Source organism: Patella vulgata, chromosome 7 (assembly GCF_932274485.2).
Source record: "Patella vulgata chromosome 7, xgPatVulg1.2, whole genome shotgun sequence".
Taxonomy (NCBI): Eukaryota; Metazoa; Mollusca; class Gastropoda; family Patellidae; genus Patella; species Patella vulgata.
The window spans coordinates 13,188,969-13,207,227 of NC_065885.2; the positions used below are offsets into that span (position 1 = coordinate 13,188,969).

Consider the following 18,259-nt stretch of genomic DNA (forward strand, 5'->3'; position numbering starts at 1 on the left):
ATCCACCCTTGATGATTGCGATATTTTTTATCGACCAATCCCATAAATTGTTTTTTGAACAGGAAGTTGGCAAAGGGAAGTAATTCTCATCGGACAATGTTAGGGGTTGGCCTATTCTAAATGCGTAATTATTAACAACCAATTATGTATTATGTTAATGAAGACCGGACGTTCATATAATAATGTAGGGCAATTAGTTTTATTTAGAATCGTTCGTTCGTTCCAGGAATTTTATGTCCACGTGATATCGTAGACAAGTTCTTGAGAATCAAATTGTCAAGTATAAGTTCAATAATAATAAACATAACAGAATGACATATTTCAGACAAAGAACGAATAGTAATAATAATAACAAAAGTCAAACATATAGATGTTATACATATTTGAAATCAACAACACATACTACAGATTTTGATAATACAATTAAATATAAATAAATTAGAAATATATACATTATTTACATAAATCATTCAGTAAATGGACATGAATATGGTTATCTACCCTTATAAAAACGAAGGCGAAAGGATTGTTTTGTAAACTGTTTTCTGATTGGTTCGTAGACTGTAGCTACATTCTAGGCCAGGGCAGATAATTTGAAATCGTTGAAACCCTATGGATTAACCCAGGGTATAGTGGAGTAGAACGGAATGAGTACACTGGGTAACCGAGGATGGGCAGTGGCCGGTCGTCATGGATGAAAAGGTTGAAATATTTGGTATCTAGATCCGTAATGCCGACATCCCAAAATAATTTTTTTTTTATATCGGAGACATTTCATTTAATTATCTTTGAAGCTTTATGAGATACATTTGGTATCATAAGGTCTGTCATTGAGTGGTAGATTTTTAGATTTACAAACAGCTTGTAAATTTACAGTGAGTGAAAAAATAACTTCGGTGTAAATTTGCATTGTTCTTGTAAATAGAAAGTGACGTAAATTTACATTCACTCTAAATTTACACTGTAGTTGTAATTTTACCTCAAAGTTGTCTTACACTCACTGTAACTGCCGTAGATTTATATCTGTATTACATCAGAATAGTGAGCCGAATGTCCGTATTTGAGAGAGTTGGTACGCAAGTCTATGCGTTTGCTCAAAGTTGGAGTATTCATTGTTTAATTTAGAATTAATTACTGTTCTACTTTATATCTAATTAATATTACTTTGTTACATATATATACCTTAAGGGTAATTTGTAATAGGTTATCCTATTTCATGAAGTATGAATTAGGTCATTTATTATTAATTTAAGCTGATTTGGTAAGCTCTAGCATATTAAGGATTACTCCAGCGCAGATCGTTTTTCCCGGGCTAAAATGGAGGAGCCATAAAATATTTGTGCGTGATAAAAGTTAGAGTTTTCACGGTGACATTATTAAATATAACTGTTTTAACTAGTTTGCATGTGGTAAACAATCTGGGCCTGATGATGCTGTATACAGAGCTATGGATGCCACTTAGCATTTAGTGTTTATGCCGGCCGACTAACGGTACAAGATATTTCTTCGGTCCGGTGACGTCAATATGTTTCTGTTGGACTCATAATTCAATTATGATTATGTGACTATATCAGCGGTAAACGTATCTTATTTTAGACCCCGAGTATTGGTTGCAGTTACTTCGTTCTAGCAGTTACATACGTTTGTTATTATTTTTGACGTCTGCATAATTTATGATGTGATGGTTGATTCACAGATCTGCATGTTATAGAACTCTAAGTATTTAAGTAATACCTATTCGGTAGTGACTAGTATTTGAGCATTTAAGATGAAGGTTACATAAGCTTTAAGTGTTTGAGTTTTTAAGACGAACATGATACGCACACTGATCCGCAGTGAATATTTGCTTGGCCGCGACAATCACTGATAAGGATGACATTGATGCGGCTTAATGAGCTAGAAATATTAACTTTTTTCCTGCGACAAATTAAATTCTAAAACATTTTTTGTATATATTGGAAAAATAAACAAAGGCGTTTGACGTATTTGTAGTTAAAAATTATTTCCGATTTAGTGTAAATGGGTATTAAAATGACTAAAATGCAGCATTCTCTCCGAAGCAGTTATGTCTTATGTAAACAATGCACGCGCCATTCAGCCAATGATTCACACCGCGTGCTGTGACAGCACGTGTTAAGGTAGTCATCTATGACAGAGATATTATACGAAACTCGTAATTCTCTGTGAAACAGATTGCATGATATGATGTAAACTTTGTATCCAGTTTAAACAGTTAGTTTTAATAAACTTGTCAGCAGTAATAAAACCGGACTTATCAAGTTATTTATCCTGATAATAATGTGATATGTAAATTCTAACCGCCCACACATAGACCTCCCTCCTCCATTCCGATTTTGTGCCACAAAAGAGGTGTCGGCAGTTATACTCACTGTAAATTTACACTGTGGTTGTAAATTTACCTCAAAGTTATTTTACACTCACTGTAAATTTACGTTTTGTTTGTAAATTTAAATTTACTATTTAGGGGTACATTTACAAGTCAGTGTTAAAATACAGTGATTTTACTGGCAACTTTCTGCCAGTCATTTTGCGGTAAAAATATAGGCTTTTTTATCGACTTGCCAAATCGATTTGAATTTAGTGGAGATGTCATGTGACAGTATAGTCGATTTCAAAGTACTTTGGCGAGTTCGTTAAATGCTCCGATTTGCTGTAAACAATGGTTGTGGCTGGACACAGTTGAAAAAACACGTGACCACCCGATCAAATCGTCAAATCGCACCCTGAAGTGATTTGGCGATTTGATGTAATCGCTTCGGAAATCGGTGTCGATAAATTTGTTGATTAGGGTAACCAATTTGAATTAGATGGACGTTAAAGATGAAAATTTGATTGAATGCAAATCACTTTGGCTAATCAGTGGTCGATAAAAACGTCTTATAATTTGAAGTGTATATTTACTTTAAATATACTAAACAGGTTGACATGCAAATATGAAAGTAATGTTTGATGTGCTATACTGGGAGCTGAGCTACAAAATTCACGCCCCATGGGTCTTTATATTGCCATTAATCCCTGTGTCCATGCCATGGTTTTAAAAACTTAGATTTTAGATTGCTGGACCTTGGTCCTGGTGTCAATGAAGTTATCATATACAATACTGGTCGTCTGGTAGAGAGAGAGAGAGAGAGAGAGAGAGAGAGGGGATTAATGTCCAGTCGACACAAATTAGGTTATTTCGGGACTATCATAAGGTTCAATTTAAATTCAATAATTCGATTGCACGTAGGGATCTTTAGCAGTGTATGGAGGGGGGAGGCGGAGGACCTAGGGTAAACGGCCGACCATATTTCTTGTCACGTACAAATGGTGGATCGAAACCATGCCACTAGAGTCGATGTCAGATCCTACCACGTGCTTGCAAAGTCGCAGTTTTCACCCTCCATACACACACATAATAATACACTATATAGAGACACGAGTTGTTTAAAGATGGGTTCCCAGAAAAGTATTTATCAGGTGGTTATTTCCAAAAAAAGTATGGTAATTTTGGTATATATGGAAAGAAGAGATATCCAATCTTACTAGAAAAATACTGGATTCCCCGAAAAACACTCATGGAGCGTATACAGAACAAAAATGTAAGGGTTTTCCCCTAATCGACAGCCCGACGATTGGGAATTTCTGCACGCGTGATGTCAAAGGTCACACGCGAACATTGAGCGCTTGATGTACAAGTTGATAAACTTTATGAAGAGTTAGACGTACAACACTTTCTGAGATAAAAATGACGGAAAAAGACGCGGGTAGTGGATAATCCGAGAATTTAATTAGGATTCGATATTTGTAATAAATAGTAAGCGATTAAAGACAACATCGTGTTATGTATGCAATGAATTCTCCTCTGACTTCCAAGAGAGGTAAGTCACGTGACGTAAACATGACCTGGTTTGATCAAATTTGTATAGCAGTACATTCCTTCGCAATTACAATGTTTGAAAAGGATTTGAAGCAAAATTATGACAAATTAATTAGTTTGAATAATAGGTTTTTAGTCCATATATACCATTAAATCACCCAGTTTGTACGCGGTAACCCATCTTTAATTGGGTTCATTAGCTAAATTGTTCTAATAATGAGTATGCATGGCAGAACAATGAGTATGCATGGCATTCTATGCAACGCTAATTCGCAAAGGATTGACAACTTATTAGACGAATTCCAATCCTTCATGCGGCACTATCGGACGGATGTGTATTTAGTATTTAGTCGCTAATTGGCTGTCTGTAAATTATTTAAGAAACTGGATGTCTTCGGTAGATTCTAATCATAACTTTATGCAAACATATCTTTCTGTCTTATCCGCCGTAAGATAAGATTTTATTGTATCCATAAGATCAGCATACAAATTATACAGCAAATATTACAGCTCTACGCTTACCTTGTTTAGAACTGAGTAGACCACAGGGTCAGTCATTGAGTCAAGTGGCGCGATTTCGATCCAACACCTCGTGGAATTTCTCCGCCCCCCCCCCCCGCCGACCCCTTCCATCCTCCCAACCCCACAGCAGCTTAGAAACCCCCTATACGCAAGAGAATTATTGAAATACAATCATATGCAAAATGACCTAGTTTGTGTCGAGAGAGTGTGTGGGTGGGCGTACGCCTCTCTCTCCCCCTCTCCCTCTCTGAATAACCTTTCTTAATAGATAAATAATAAAACATTAATTACAAACAATTCAAGCCAATTAATTTATTTAACAATCACTTGGTTAATTTTTCTTGTCCTGAACGACACATTCTTTATGCTTGCAAGCTTATGTGAACCTGAACATTAAAAGCATTTTTCCTGGCCAATTTCTTCCTAAATTTAGATATAAAAGTTAACTGGTAAACATATTGTTGTTACCGAAACACCCCTTCAATTAAAAACAATCACTGGCAAAGGGGAACCACGCCGGAAAACCTGGATGAACTTTCTCGGCAAATGCAGGGATCGAACACCCGACCTCCAGGCTAGCGAGCCAGCATCTTACCCGCTTAGCCACCGTGACCCCCTTATAAGTGGACTATATAGATGAAAAATAATGAAGCCTTAAAAGGTCTATCAATGTTCAAGTTCTAAAGAGATGTACAATTACACGTTTCTTGTAAATTGTACACAAATTCTGTATTCAAACATGGTTGAATAGTATAATGGTGTGATAATCTGCTATCGTTAATATAATTAATGATTCTTAAATTAACCACTTTAAGGTCAACTTCCTAGTAAGTCGTTAACCTGTCGCCACTTTTCAAGCCGTCATTGGTAACGACGTTAATCCCATCTATTGTTTTTGTTGATTTATTATATTGTTTAATCTTTTATGCATTGTTCATCTATCGACATGTCAGTTTTAATTACATTTACTTTTATCTTTTCATCTGATTTTCCTTAAATATTACAAAATATGTACATATTACAAAATTTGTACATTGAAGGCAGTCACTAGTTAGGATCCCTTACTAAGTGCAGTAACTGGCCTGTCAGTACTGTATGACGATATATGTATATTTATGTTCCGGTATATTAAAGAATTGAAGAATCATTCGAAGTCTGTTATATCCGAAGAGAGAATTTACACCTCTAAAATAGTAGAATTATACATAAGAACAGTTAAGTACAACATATATGTACTTTTGACCAACATAGTTGTATCAATACAGTAAATTTATAGTACAAAAACATGCAGTGGTATTTTTTCAGCGTTATGTTAAAACCCCAATATAACTTGTCAGATCTTCGTGTAGTGTAGGCCATCGAAAGTAAAAACGAAACGAAATATAGATCTGTATTTTAATCAGATTTATCTGTATTTAGACAATTTGTATTTAATCCATAGATTAGTATATATTTAGACAACTGGTATTTCACACATGAAGTGAAACTTGTCAGTGCATTCTCCATCGAAAAATCCGTTGGCATTGTTTGCCATACAGTGATCTGTGTCACGATAGTTATCTGGTGAACCCCTTCCCCATCCTGAAGAATTGACAGTTTCACCGTTTAACCAGTTCCATGTTCCTTCTGAGCTGACGTCAGTCGATCCCAACCAATGAGGAGCATATCCCACTTCTGAAATGAAATGAAATGAAATGAAGTACGGTTTAACATCCTACTTTTGTCCACCAAGCAGTATCATATGCGGTCCTTTTTGCATGGACAGAGGCGTTTCTCACTGTCTAATTCCAATTGCCAATGGGATTTTCCACACCACTGACAAGGGAAAATCCCGGAAACTTCTTCGGCCAACACGCACTGGAACCAGGCACACAACGGTTAATGAACCAGCGCCTTACTAACTAACTAATATTATAATATTAATACAAAAGTACATGAAGCATTGATTCACCAGAAGCCTGGAAGTTCAAAATATGACAAAGTGCTTCATAACGTTTATCAAACATAGATTATCTTCTATACAGTTACGTGGTAACATTAATGCAATGCACCCCACGTGTTATTATTGACACTGTAAGGACTCTTGTAAGGATACACAGAATACTATAGATATTGGTCCCGTTTTATAAAAGACTTTGATAGCCTTAAAGGACAGTATTGGTGTCAGTCATTATCGTATGAGACTGTGGGAGGATATCTGACAATTAAAAAAAAAACCTCTAGTTGAAGCTCATGGCTTTGTCCCCTTAACCTTGGACTTTGCCCCAGCTTTGCCCCTCCAACCACTGATGTCCAAATTAAGATGTGAGCGTATTTAAATAATCCTTACCAGGAAGATATCTTATGGCGATCTCTACTTTCTGTTTAGTATCCCCTAAATAGAGATGTCCATTGTCCATGCTACATTGTTTCATGGCATCTGTCCACCCCAGCCCCACCGCATAGTACCTGTAACAGCATTTAGCTTGGACGTTGTCAATGTAGGCCTGGTCAGTTGGACATGTTTCTGGAAAAGAATTGAAATTATTTGTATTTAATTTCTATTTGTTTACCTGGATTATGAGATAACACCCTTTATCATATATTATGTCAAAATTTTCATGGTACTTTTTAGAGACATTTTCAGTGTCTGATGAACAAAAGAGGTCGTTGTTGTTGTACCTTCGGTGTTCGTTTCACATACACCGTCCTGGCGCACAGTGGTGCTGGGCCTGTGTGCATGCTGAATAAGAACAATATTGGTGTCAGTCATTATCAGATATGTAATAAGTATAGGATATTAACCGATCCGAGGGAGAGAAGGTTTATATCCGACATATACAAAGTCATAGTTTTAATCACCCCTAAATTAAATAGTCTCTCACATTCAAAGTCAACAATGATTGGATAATTGTAGGGAGCTCCGTTAAGCGAAAATTTTCCCTACAGAAACTTGCACTCGACACAGCGAATGTGCACGCTTCAATGGCTTATCTCCACTCGAAGTGATTTCTGGCTAATCACGCAGTACGATAATATTCAGCGCTTTAGTCTATGAGTTTATAAATGGCTATCGCAAATGCAATTCTCTACACATCTATCAACTATTACAGTCGTTAAAAAATCTATTGTTGACGATTCTGAATAGCAGTAATATTTAGCTTCTTGGTTATGATAAATTGCTTTATTATTAAGTGTACCGTTCGGGACTAACATATGGTTCAATTCTATTTCAATAATTCGCTGCAGCAGTAGGAGGAACCGGAGGACCCGGAGAAAACCCACGAGGTTGGACATGCGACCCTACTGCTTGTCACGTACAAGCGGGGAATCGAAACCACACTACTTAACTAAAAAACAGGCGCGTTCATTAATCGCACACGCGTTAACTATTCGCGCCTCCCCCTCCAGTTGTTAAGACCCAACATACATATTTAAATGTATCTATAATTTTAATGTCAGAATTGTTGTTACTAAAATCTAATTTTAGGGTGACCCACGCACCTACAGAAATACAGTCAACCGCTGATAGTTCGAGACTACCACTGAAGCGTGCACATTCGCCGTGTCGAGGCCAACTTTCTGACAGTATGATACTATAAATAGCCATGGCACGTGCAATTCTCTACAAATCTATCAACTATTACAGCCGTAAAAAAATTATTGTTGACGATTTTGAATAGCAGTAAAATTAAGCTTCTTGGTCATTACAGCAGATTTAGAAATTACGTTCGTTTCATTTTTTAAATCGCTTTATCATTAACTGTACCGTTAAGAGCGGCATCTTTTGGTTTAGTACAAATAATATCTTAGACAGGAACATGATACTAGCAGTAGTTTCATTTTACTTTTACAAGCTTCTTAAAACAATTGTTGAGCTAGCTAACGTGCTCATTTCTAAATTCAATTTCTTGTTCTAGCTTTATGTTATGTTTCGTAAAAAAGTAGTCTTGATTATCCCGACCTGTCAATCAGCCCTAGAATGGTCGATAGACTGGTTAAGCGAGACTAATTTCAAAACAAGGGCATGTAACCTATCTTTTACTCAAAAGTGTCTGGATGTTATGGACGACACATGGAACCAGTTTTCAGTCTATTATTTATAGATGATTATTGGTCATAGCTTATTAAGTACAACATGATCGTTTATTTAGTGACTATAATTGTGTGAAACTGATTTGAGGCTTGGCATATATATAAATATTGTGGCGAAATTGTCGAGATATATGGAGATATTTATTTATGGTGGGTCACCCTACTAATTTTAATTTTGCTGTACTAAACCACTTCCAACCCTGTTGTTGCAATGTAGTTAAATAGTTAACTAGTCAAGTATAAAAGGTAATTAAAAGACTGCTGTTGCTGTATTTAATTACGTATTCATTGACAAGATTTATTTTACACTATGCCCTTGGGAGATCTATAGCATGCAAATACAACGAACAACGGTTTCGCAACCAAGTATTACAATTTTTTTTTAAAGATACATTCCCGCGTACAAACTGGGTGATTTAATGGTATATATGGACTAAAAACATATTCAAACTAATTAATTTGTCATAATTTTGCTTCAAATCCTTCTCAAACATTGTAATTGCCAAGGAACGCCCTGCTATAAAAATTCGATCAAACAAGGTCATGTTTACGTAACTGCATACATAAGACGATGTTGTCTTTAATCGCTTACTATTTATTACAAATATCGAATCCTAATTAAATTCTCGGATTATCCACTACCCGCGTCTTTTTCCGTCATTTTTATCTCAGAAAGTGTTGTACGTCTAACTCTTCATAAAGTTTATCAGCTTGTACATCAAGCGCTCAATGTTCGCGTGTGACCTTTGACATCACGCGTGCAGAAATTCCTAATCGTCGGGCTGTCGATTAGGGGAACCCTTACATTTTTGTCCTGTATACGCTCCATGAGTGTTTTTCGGGGAAATACGTTTCTATCTGACTTACACATCGACACAAATTATTACCATTTTTGCAATATCAACCGTTTACCCTTCTGCACGTGAAATTCAAAGCATACAGCTAATTACAAAGAATTTATGTCGAAGTAGCCCAAAAATTGAATTCTATGTTTTCGGTAACTAAATCTTGCAAATATGGAAATGAAAGCACTTCTGATGAATTCGATACTTGGACCAATCTTCTACACAGGCGCCTGTAACGTGGAAATATTTAAAAAATAACATTAAGCTATGACCAAGTACAATGTCTAAAGTCTGTTACGTCCATGTTCGTAAGCTAGATTATCAAATAACTGGTCTGATTCTGATTTCTAACTCTGGGGCAAATAGCTCGTCTGAAACCGATTCTCTTTCAGTAGATATAATAATACCAAGGTGAGAAACGGGGTGGATTAAAATAATTCGGGTCAAAGTTCGCAACTCAAGATTCCGTCAATCAGTGGCTATCACTAATTTTCGCTAGGTAGCAATCGAGTCTACGTAACCCTAAACGTCACGGTTGACTCGATTGTCTACCTAGCGAAAATTAAAACGTAACAGACTTAAGACATAATGCTTAGTCATAGTTTGATGTTATTTTTGAAAAATGTTCCACGTTACTGGCGCCTGTGATCTCCTACCGTACCTGAAGCTGAAATAGGCAAAATCCCATATTTCACAGGCGTGCGGCCATTTTGAATGCAATTGACGGGCGCAATTGAGCTCAAAATCGGACTATATGACAAGTGGTACATTTTTGTCAAAAAGTGAACGATTTGTAATCTAAGCGATTTCACTATAATGCCTACTGTCTGTTCCAGGCGACACTACGACTCGAAAATTGCTTACTATTTCTTCAATTTTTATTTTAAATGGTTAAAACTTAACGACCTATAAGTTCGATAAAATCCTTTATTCTCTTGTAAATTTCACATTTTTCGACACTAATCAACTTCTCAAAACATAAACATTATCACTGCGCTTGCGTAAGTTGGGTCACTCGTATATCATGTAGGGGTATAAGGTATTCCACAAATCGGGTGCATTCGGTTAATAATGCTTAGCGCGGGAGGATTCGCAGGTTTGTTTTGCGGCAGTGCGAGTGTATGTGTGCGTGATTGTGTGCGTATGTGTGTGTGTTTAGGTTTATCGGTATTTAATATTCCTTAGAGATATTCATAGTTCTGCATGTCTCCTAAAATATTCCTCACAGAACACTTATTTTCAGCATTAGATGGCATGGTAACCTTTCTGATAAAGTGTAAATATTGTACGATATCTTATAATTTTATGAACTTAAATAGTTTTGATTACCGGTATCTATTTTTTTATTTATATTCGCGTTCCACAGGCACACAAGATTTGTTTCAGATATTTTCGTAGATTAGATAAAAAAAAAAACGAATCGCAGAAAATATAATTCCTTGAATAATGGATCATCCTTTCATCACATGCATTTGCAAGTGCAAGATGAAGTGTGTATATAAGAAGGTGGATACTGGGTAAGTGATTATTGTTATTTACAATTTCAAGATGAAGATTACGCGAGATGTGAACCAATGTATCAATCGTTTATTTACTTATTTTGAGAAACAGATTAAAATGAATTTTATAAAAGTTCCAAAAAAGAGATTGCTTACGCATTGAATATACCCTTAAAATCCGTGTACGGGGCTTTGAAAAATGAATCATCTACAACGCAGGAAAATAAAAAAAAGCAAGGTCAACAAATGTTCAACAAAATTAGATAATTTTGACCTGATGACAATAAGAGAGACCATCCATAAACTACACGCCAATGGCCAGTATGTAAGTGCAGTTCATTTAAATATGTTTCATCATTGCTCTTCGACTTTTACATATATGCCATGTTCTGCATTACATAACCTTGATGTAATAATTGTCTACATAATAGTCTATATAATTGAAGGTTTCATTACACATTTTACAACGCCACTTGAGAGAGAAAGATGAACAACTTTCAAAAACAACTCTTTATCGGGCAATCAATGAAATGGGATTCAAGTACTACAGAAATCACGGTAAAAGATACGCGAAAGAAACTGTTGATATTGTTGCTGCCCGAAATAGCTATTTAAGAAACCTATGCAAGTATAGGCAAGTTTTCCATACGTTCACACGTTTTTAATAATTATTTTATGAAAATATTAGATTAGTCTGTCGAACAAAATTGTATAACTCAATTACTTATTCAAAAGTTGGATATTTTTAGGAGTGAAGGCTATGAAATTATATACCTGGATGAAACATGGTAAATGCTAACCAAGCCATCCATGGAACATGGACAGAAAACAGGAAAGGTAATGACTTTTTTAATTGCTTTCTTATTACGTATACTTATGCAAGTTTATATTTTTAATGTAGTATCTATGGATAGACATATTTTAATCATATGTTATTATATTTATAGGGTCATTGGGCATAACTCTCCCAAACTGCAATAGATTCATTTCTTCTGGTAAGGGATCAAGACTGGTCATCTTAGATGCTGGTTCGGTTGATCGGGGTTACCAGTAAGGCACTGCGAGTTAAACCCAATAGAGATAATTCAAGGTAATACTTAACACTGCAATTTGGACGGCAGTCAAGTTGACGGTATTGAAAGATAATAAATCTTGTCTTATCTGTGATGTTAAAAAGGGTTAAAACATTCATTTATGGAAGACTTTACTACATCTTATAACATTTTAAAGTTTATCCACATTAAATCAAAAATATTTTCATTTTAGCACAAGAAAAGGCCTATGTCGCCCGAAAAAATACCACTTTCAAAATCAAAGACGTTAAGCGTCTGTTCCTGGAGGCCAAGGCTAGTGTGACAACTACAGACTGGGCTAAGGCATGTCAACACGTCATAGACAAGGTGGAGGATCGGTTTTAGGAAGCGGGAAGATTGAATGAGGAAGTACCACCAGCCGTATTTTCGTTCGGGAGTGACAGCGAGTTTGGGTGTGAGAGTGAAGATTTGGGCGAGAATGACAGTGGAGAGAGTGATAGTGAAAAGGTTACTGAGAATATGGATGGCGGTGGTGTTGCGAATGAAGTTTCGAGTGATGATGATAAAAATGTGTGTAGTGTATGTGATTGTGAGTACCCACCGGGAAGTGGGTCGGATGCGATTGTGGATTGGGTGGGCTGTGATTTGTGTGAAAGGTGGATGCATGTGAAATGTACAGGGAAAGAGATTGATGTAAGTGCAAGTGTGGTGAAGTGTGTAGATTGTTTGCGTAAATTGTATGATAGATAGCGTGAATGTAGGCCAGACAACTTCTATAATTTATATTGTATATAGTTGGAGCATTTTCTGTGAGTTTGTGTAAATAAATGATTTTGTATAAAACAATTTATTTTCCGTTTTCTTGTTTAACAGGTAGACTGGCAGAAATTTAATTTAGTTCACGACGAATCAATATGAATAAATTAAATGTAAAAAAACCACCCGTGGTCTGAACACAAAAACGGAATTACGTGCCCTTGATCTATCAGGAGTTGACCTTGTGTGGCTACTACCCCGTTGCGTTTTCTATCATATTATCGATTGGTTAGGGGCATTTCACAAAATAAAAAAAAACTAAATCAAACAAGAAATAGAGTAGGCTATCTATAAAAATATCTTAGCAGCGCCCCCTTTTCAATTGGATTAAAACTTTTAAAAAAGAAAAAAAAACAAACAAGAAAATAGTATTAAAAGTCGTACAAAGCCAAATAAAAGCGACAGTTATATATCTATTATCCCAAAGCTAGATACTTCCAAATTTCCATGACGTGTCACTACAATATTAGGTCACACTTTGTATGTAGTTTATATCAATTTCCGAAAGCCACCAGACTGGGGCCGCCAATTTAATATCTAAGGCAGTGGAGCAAACAAGTGTGGTCTGAAACCAAATAGCAAATTCATATATTACCTCCCGTAAATAGCTCATTAAAGCAAGTTATATTCTACTGGGTCGAAACAACTATTTAAACATGCAAGTAGGACGAAACGACCCAAAGTCAAATCCACACCCCTGTTCGATTTGGTTTATTCCAGATAACTAGGTCAAGCATGGCTGTCTTCAATACCGCGAAGTAAATAAACAACGATTTTTCAAGACAGAAATGTTATATAGCTTGATCTGAAATTAGTTAACGTGCGGTAGAAAGTAAAGGGATGACAATTCCAGATAGGTCGTTAAGTTTTAACAATTTTAATTAAAAATTGAAGAAATAGCAAGCAATTTTCGAGTCGTAGTGTCGCCTGGAACAGACAGTATGCTATTTTTAGATTTCATTTGTTTTGGTAGGGTCGCCTGTCCAACTTCGTTGGGTTTCTCCGGGTCCTCCGGTTTCCTCCCACTGCTAAAGACCCCTACGCGCAATCGAATTATGAAAATAAAATTGAACCATATGTTAGTCCCGAAATGACCTAGTTTGTGTCGAGTGGACGTTAAACCCCATTTCTCTCTCTCTCATTTGTTTTGTGGCTCGGATTTATAAATAAACACTTTATTTCATTATGATACTTTATTTAACAAACTTCATGGGTTTTTGTATCACTCCGAATCAGCGGAAGAATCTAAGAGACTGCCGATGTGGTCTAAAAATTGAGTTTTCTTCAATGAACACCCACCTCCCTTATTCGGAAGCTGACTCACGTACGTTTTCAACAGGCATATGGTAACAATAAACAGTATTTGAGAGTTGTCAATTTATTCGTTTATGTGCAATGAACCGTAAAAGTCCTGCAGCTCTTTTTCCTAATATTTTACAACTTTGCTAATGACATCAGTGTAGTTTTTAGGTTTAAAGTTATTAAAACCACAGTGCCTGCAAAGCTAGCCTAGTTGGGGGCGTGGCATTTTGGGGCGTGTCTGTTAGGGGTAACCCACCGCATAATCTGGCAGTGGTCATTTATGACTCCTGTGGAGGTACTGAACAACTCCAAAGCTGTTTTAGGTGGTACAGATTTCAGCTAATCTAGCCTAGCTTTGGTCTAAATATTAGATAACTCTTGTCAAGGATACTCCACCACTACAAATGTCTGGCAATTACATAGCTCTGTCAGGGGTAACCCACCACTAGAAATGTCTGGGAATTACATAGCTCTGTCAGGGGTACAGCACCACTAGAAATGTCTGTCAGAGTGTTTTTGTAATACCTGAAGATGTACGGTACACTGCAGTAAGATTTTCGTGTGGTACACTTTTGAGCTAATCTAGCCTAGTTGGGGATCATGGCATTTAGGGCGTGGAATACCACACCCACCACCAGAAACACGGCAGACTTACATTCTGATGATACCAGATATACATATACTATTCAAAAAAAGTAGGGGATATTTGATTTTGGGGGCATAATACTAAAATATGCAAATGACTACGAAAAAAGTCACTATAGAACCTAACAGAAGAAACATTTCCAGTTACATGTGACGCCCAAACGCACCAATAGCTACCGCATGGAATGCAGGTGATGCTTGGGATCATCATGGGGGTCCAACCCAAGATTTGCACGACTCTGACTTTGAATGTTACAGTCATTGTGGCATTGAATGCCAGGGTGGAAACATCAGTTTAATTGTTTTAGTGACCAGAAAACAAATTTTGATATGCGTCGGCTTACCCAAAATGAAAGGTTACGTGCCCTTGGCATGCTACAGATCGGCACAACACAGGCGGTTGTGGCGCGGACGATGAATGTTTCTCAGTCTGTCATAAGCAGGCTATGGTCCAGATACCGTGATACACAATCTGTAGAGGACAGACCACGCTCAGGTCGACCACGCTCAGGTCGATTTATCCGTACCTTGGCCTTGAGAAATCGTGTCATCACAGCAAATCAGATCAGCGCTCGTCTTCAAACAGACACTGGTGTGAGAGTGAGTGGCCAGACGATTTGGAATCGACTGCATAGGGGTCACCTTCGCGCCCGACGTCCTCGCGTGATCCCTTGTTTGAGAGATCATCACATTCAGGCAAGACGTCGTTGGTGTAGGGATCGTCAACACTGGGATAATCGACGCTGGAGCAATGTGATGTTTTCAGATGAGTCAAGGTTCACTGTTGATTTTTTGGACAGACGTAGGAGGGTGTGGCGTCATCGAAACGAGCGCTTCCAAGACGTTAACGTCATCAGACATGATCGATTTGGGGGTGGTTCTGTTATGGGGTGGGGAGGCACCACTGTTGCTGGAAGAACGGCTTTACATGTTGTTGCAGGGCGTGTTACAGGCCAGTACTATCGGGACAACATCTTGGCAGTCCATGTTGTGCCGTTCGCACGACGTCATGGCCGCCGTTTCATCTTCCAGGATGACAACGCAAGATGTCACAGGGCCAGGATCGTTACAGGTTACCTCCAACAACAGAACATCACCACATTACCTTGGCCAGCACTGAGTCCCGACCTCTCCCTCATCGAGCATGTCTGGGACATGCTTGGACAGAGGTTACGTCAACGTCAACAACGTCCTGCCAATGTCCAAGAACTTGCTGCTGCGTTGCAACAGGAATGGGACAATCTGGACCAAAATGACCTTAGACGTCTCATTAGGAGTATGCCACGTCGGATCAATGCTTGTTTGGCAAACAGAGGAGGATTTACCCGTTACTGACTTGGTTGTGATGCTGTGGTAACTTTGCTGTTTGACCCCGGGTATCATTTTACCCTTATAATGGTCAGTCTGTGCCTTACTTAGTCTAACGATCATTTGGAATAAATCGATGAATGTGAACTTCATTTCATTTTGTCATTTGTTTCTTCGTCAGTTTCATTAGGTGACTTTAATAACACTTAAAATTGAAATATCCCCTACTTTTTTTGAATAGTATACATTGATACTATATAGGAGAAAATTGGTACACTTTTCAGCTAGGTTAACCCCCTGGGATCCCGGTCTACGCCGCTTTCCGGGCAACATTTCCCGCATAGAACAATATATAGCGTACATGCCCGTCTTCATTAACCCAGTCGGAGCAGAACAGTAGGACGTTAAACCCCATTTAATTTCATTTCAATATAACTCCGAAACTGGTAGCGAACCTTTATTCCTCGGTCCAGCTGCACATAAAATCTAAATTGCAGCCCGGGTGTATTCACCAACCCCAATTAGACACACGACAGTCAAATATATAGAGAGATATAGCTAGAAGTTATAAGTAGTTTTACTTACTCTGGTAAGCCCAATAATACACCATATTTGGCTCTTCAGCACCTAGACCCCCAGACCAGATTAAAATATTGTAAAGATAGCATTGTAAAGTACGGAGATTAATACCAAATGACTGACATTCCGTATCTGTTGTACATTTCTCCCCACATTCTCGAATAGAACCAACAGTTGGTGCCGATGTCCAATCTTTAAATAAAATACCCTCAAATATAGTCTTCTTATAAACTTGACCTGAACAGGTACCCGTTACGTCATCAATGAACAAAATGAAAACACTCATTGTAATCCACATGTTGTCTTTGAAATGAATCATGTTTGAGACATGATATGACACACAGCAACTGGAAAACTAATGGGTTGTTAAGCTCCTATCATACCACACTAGTTCTCATTTTGTGATGGGGACTTTATTGTTATGTACACCGTGCCTTGTTGATGTCTACATTATTGATATAAAATTACCTCTCTTTGTTTAATCAAGGTTTCATTGATTTTTAACGATGTCGCAAAGAATATATAATCATAAGTACTGTCCATTTTTCATTATCTGCGTTGTCAGTTTTCAATTTGAAATAATTATGCACTAGGTGTCATAGGCATACTTATTGCAAATTGAAAAATTACAACACAGAGTATTTATCCCACCTAAAAAACACCTAATGCATAATTATTGCAAATTGTATTTATCCCATGTTACATTTCATAGTTGCAGGTTTATGCAGATGTTATGGAAACATTCGAGATTTAGAAAAAAAAATGGCTGGTCCTTCTAGCTATAATAGTTCAAAGATAATGAAAAATGTATATATTTTGAAAATTTTAAATAGATTTATTCTGAGCGAAGTTATGCATGGTTAGTTTTATCGGGTTTCAGGCACAGAACGAAATTAAATGTGTATTACTTTATATAGATGAGAATAAAACTCAATAGGTTTAGGCCCTTTTATGGGCTTGCGATGTGAATAAGTGTCAAAATAATAATTTATATAACATTTGAGGCCAGAATAAACGGCATGAAAAAGGCAAATTAAATTTCACAAAATATATCTTAAAATTTACATAATAACCCGTGTATGATTTGTTTTATTATTATATCAATATATTAATAGTTTCCCCAGTGTCTACATTAGAAATTAAACAGGGGGGGGGGGGGGGTCACGTAAGACGTTACACCCCATGACCCAACTCGGTATCAACAGTATCAACCGTCGTGCGGGTATCATATTGCATAATAACATGTCATGGGCTTATTATTCTATCTACTAATTTGGTATGGGATCATATTGTATAATAAACTGGTATGGGCTTATTATTCTACCTACTAATCTGGTATGCAGGTATCATATTGGTATGCGCTTATTACGAATTTGGTATGGGGTGTCATATTGGATAATAACCTTATATGGGCGTATTATTGTACCTACTAATCTGGTATGGGGTATCATATTGCATAATATCCTGGTATGGGCGTATTATTGTACTTACTAATCTGGTATGGGGTATCATATTGCATAATATCCTGGTATGGGCGTATTATTGTACCTACTAATCTGGTATGCGGATATTATATTGGTATGAGCTTATTATTCTACATACTAATTTGGTATTGGGTATCATATTGGATAATAACCTGGTTTGAGCTTATTATTCTACCTACTAATTTGGTATGGGGTATCATATTGCATAATATCCTGGTATGTGCGTATTATTGTACCTAATAATCTGGTATGGGGTATCATATTGCATAAT

General features: G+C 37.0%; 1 protein-coding gene across 1 annotated transcript; it reads right to left on the reverse strand.

Annotated features, from left to right (window-relative positions):
* Window positions 1-5,855: 5,855 nt before the first annotated feature.
* LOC126828075 (CD209 antigen-like protein E) lies at window positions 5,856-16,841 on the reverse strand. Its single transcript, XM_050557653.1, has 3 exons — window positions 16,511-16,841; window positions 6,732-6,908; window positions 5,856-6,076 (listed from the first exon to the last, which is right to left on the reverse strand). Exons 1-3 carry the CDS (start codon window positions 16,821-16,823, stop codon window positions 5,856-5,858), a joined length of 711 nt encoding a protein of 236 aa, XP_050413610.1. The 5' UTR covers window positions 16,824-16,841.
* Between the last annotated feature and the right edge of the window lie 1,418 nt (window positions 16,842-18,259).

Bases quoted from the DNA above. Each gene is read 5' to 3' on its own strand.
- LOC126828075 (XM_050557653.1), bottom strand. From the start codon at position 16,823: ATGATTCATTTCAAAGACAACATGTGGATTACAATGAGTGTTTTCATT. The intron at 6,909-16,510 runs GTAAGTAAAACT...ATTCTTTTCCAG, and splicing joins GTATTATTGGGCTTACCAGA to AAACATGTCCAACTGACCAG. The intron at 6,077-6,731 runs GTAAGGATTATT...ATTTCATTTCAG, and splicing joins CGCCATAAGATATCTTCCTG to AAGTGGGATATGCTCCTCAT.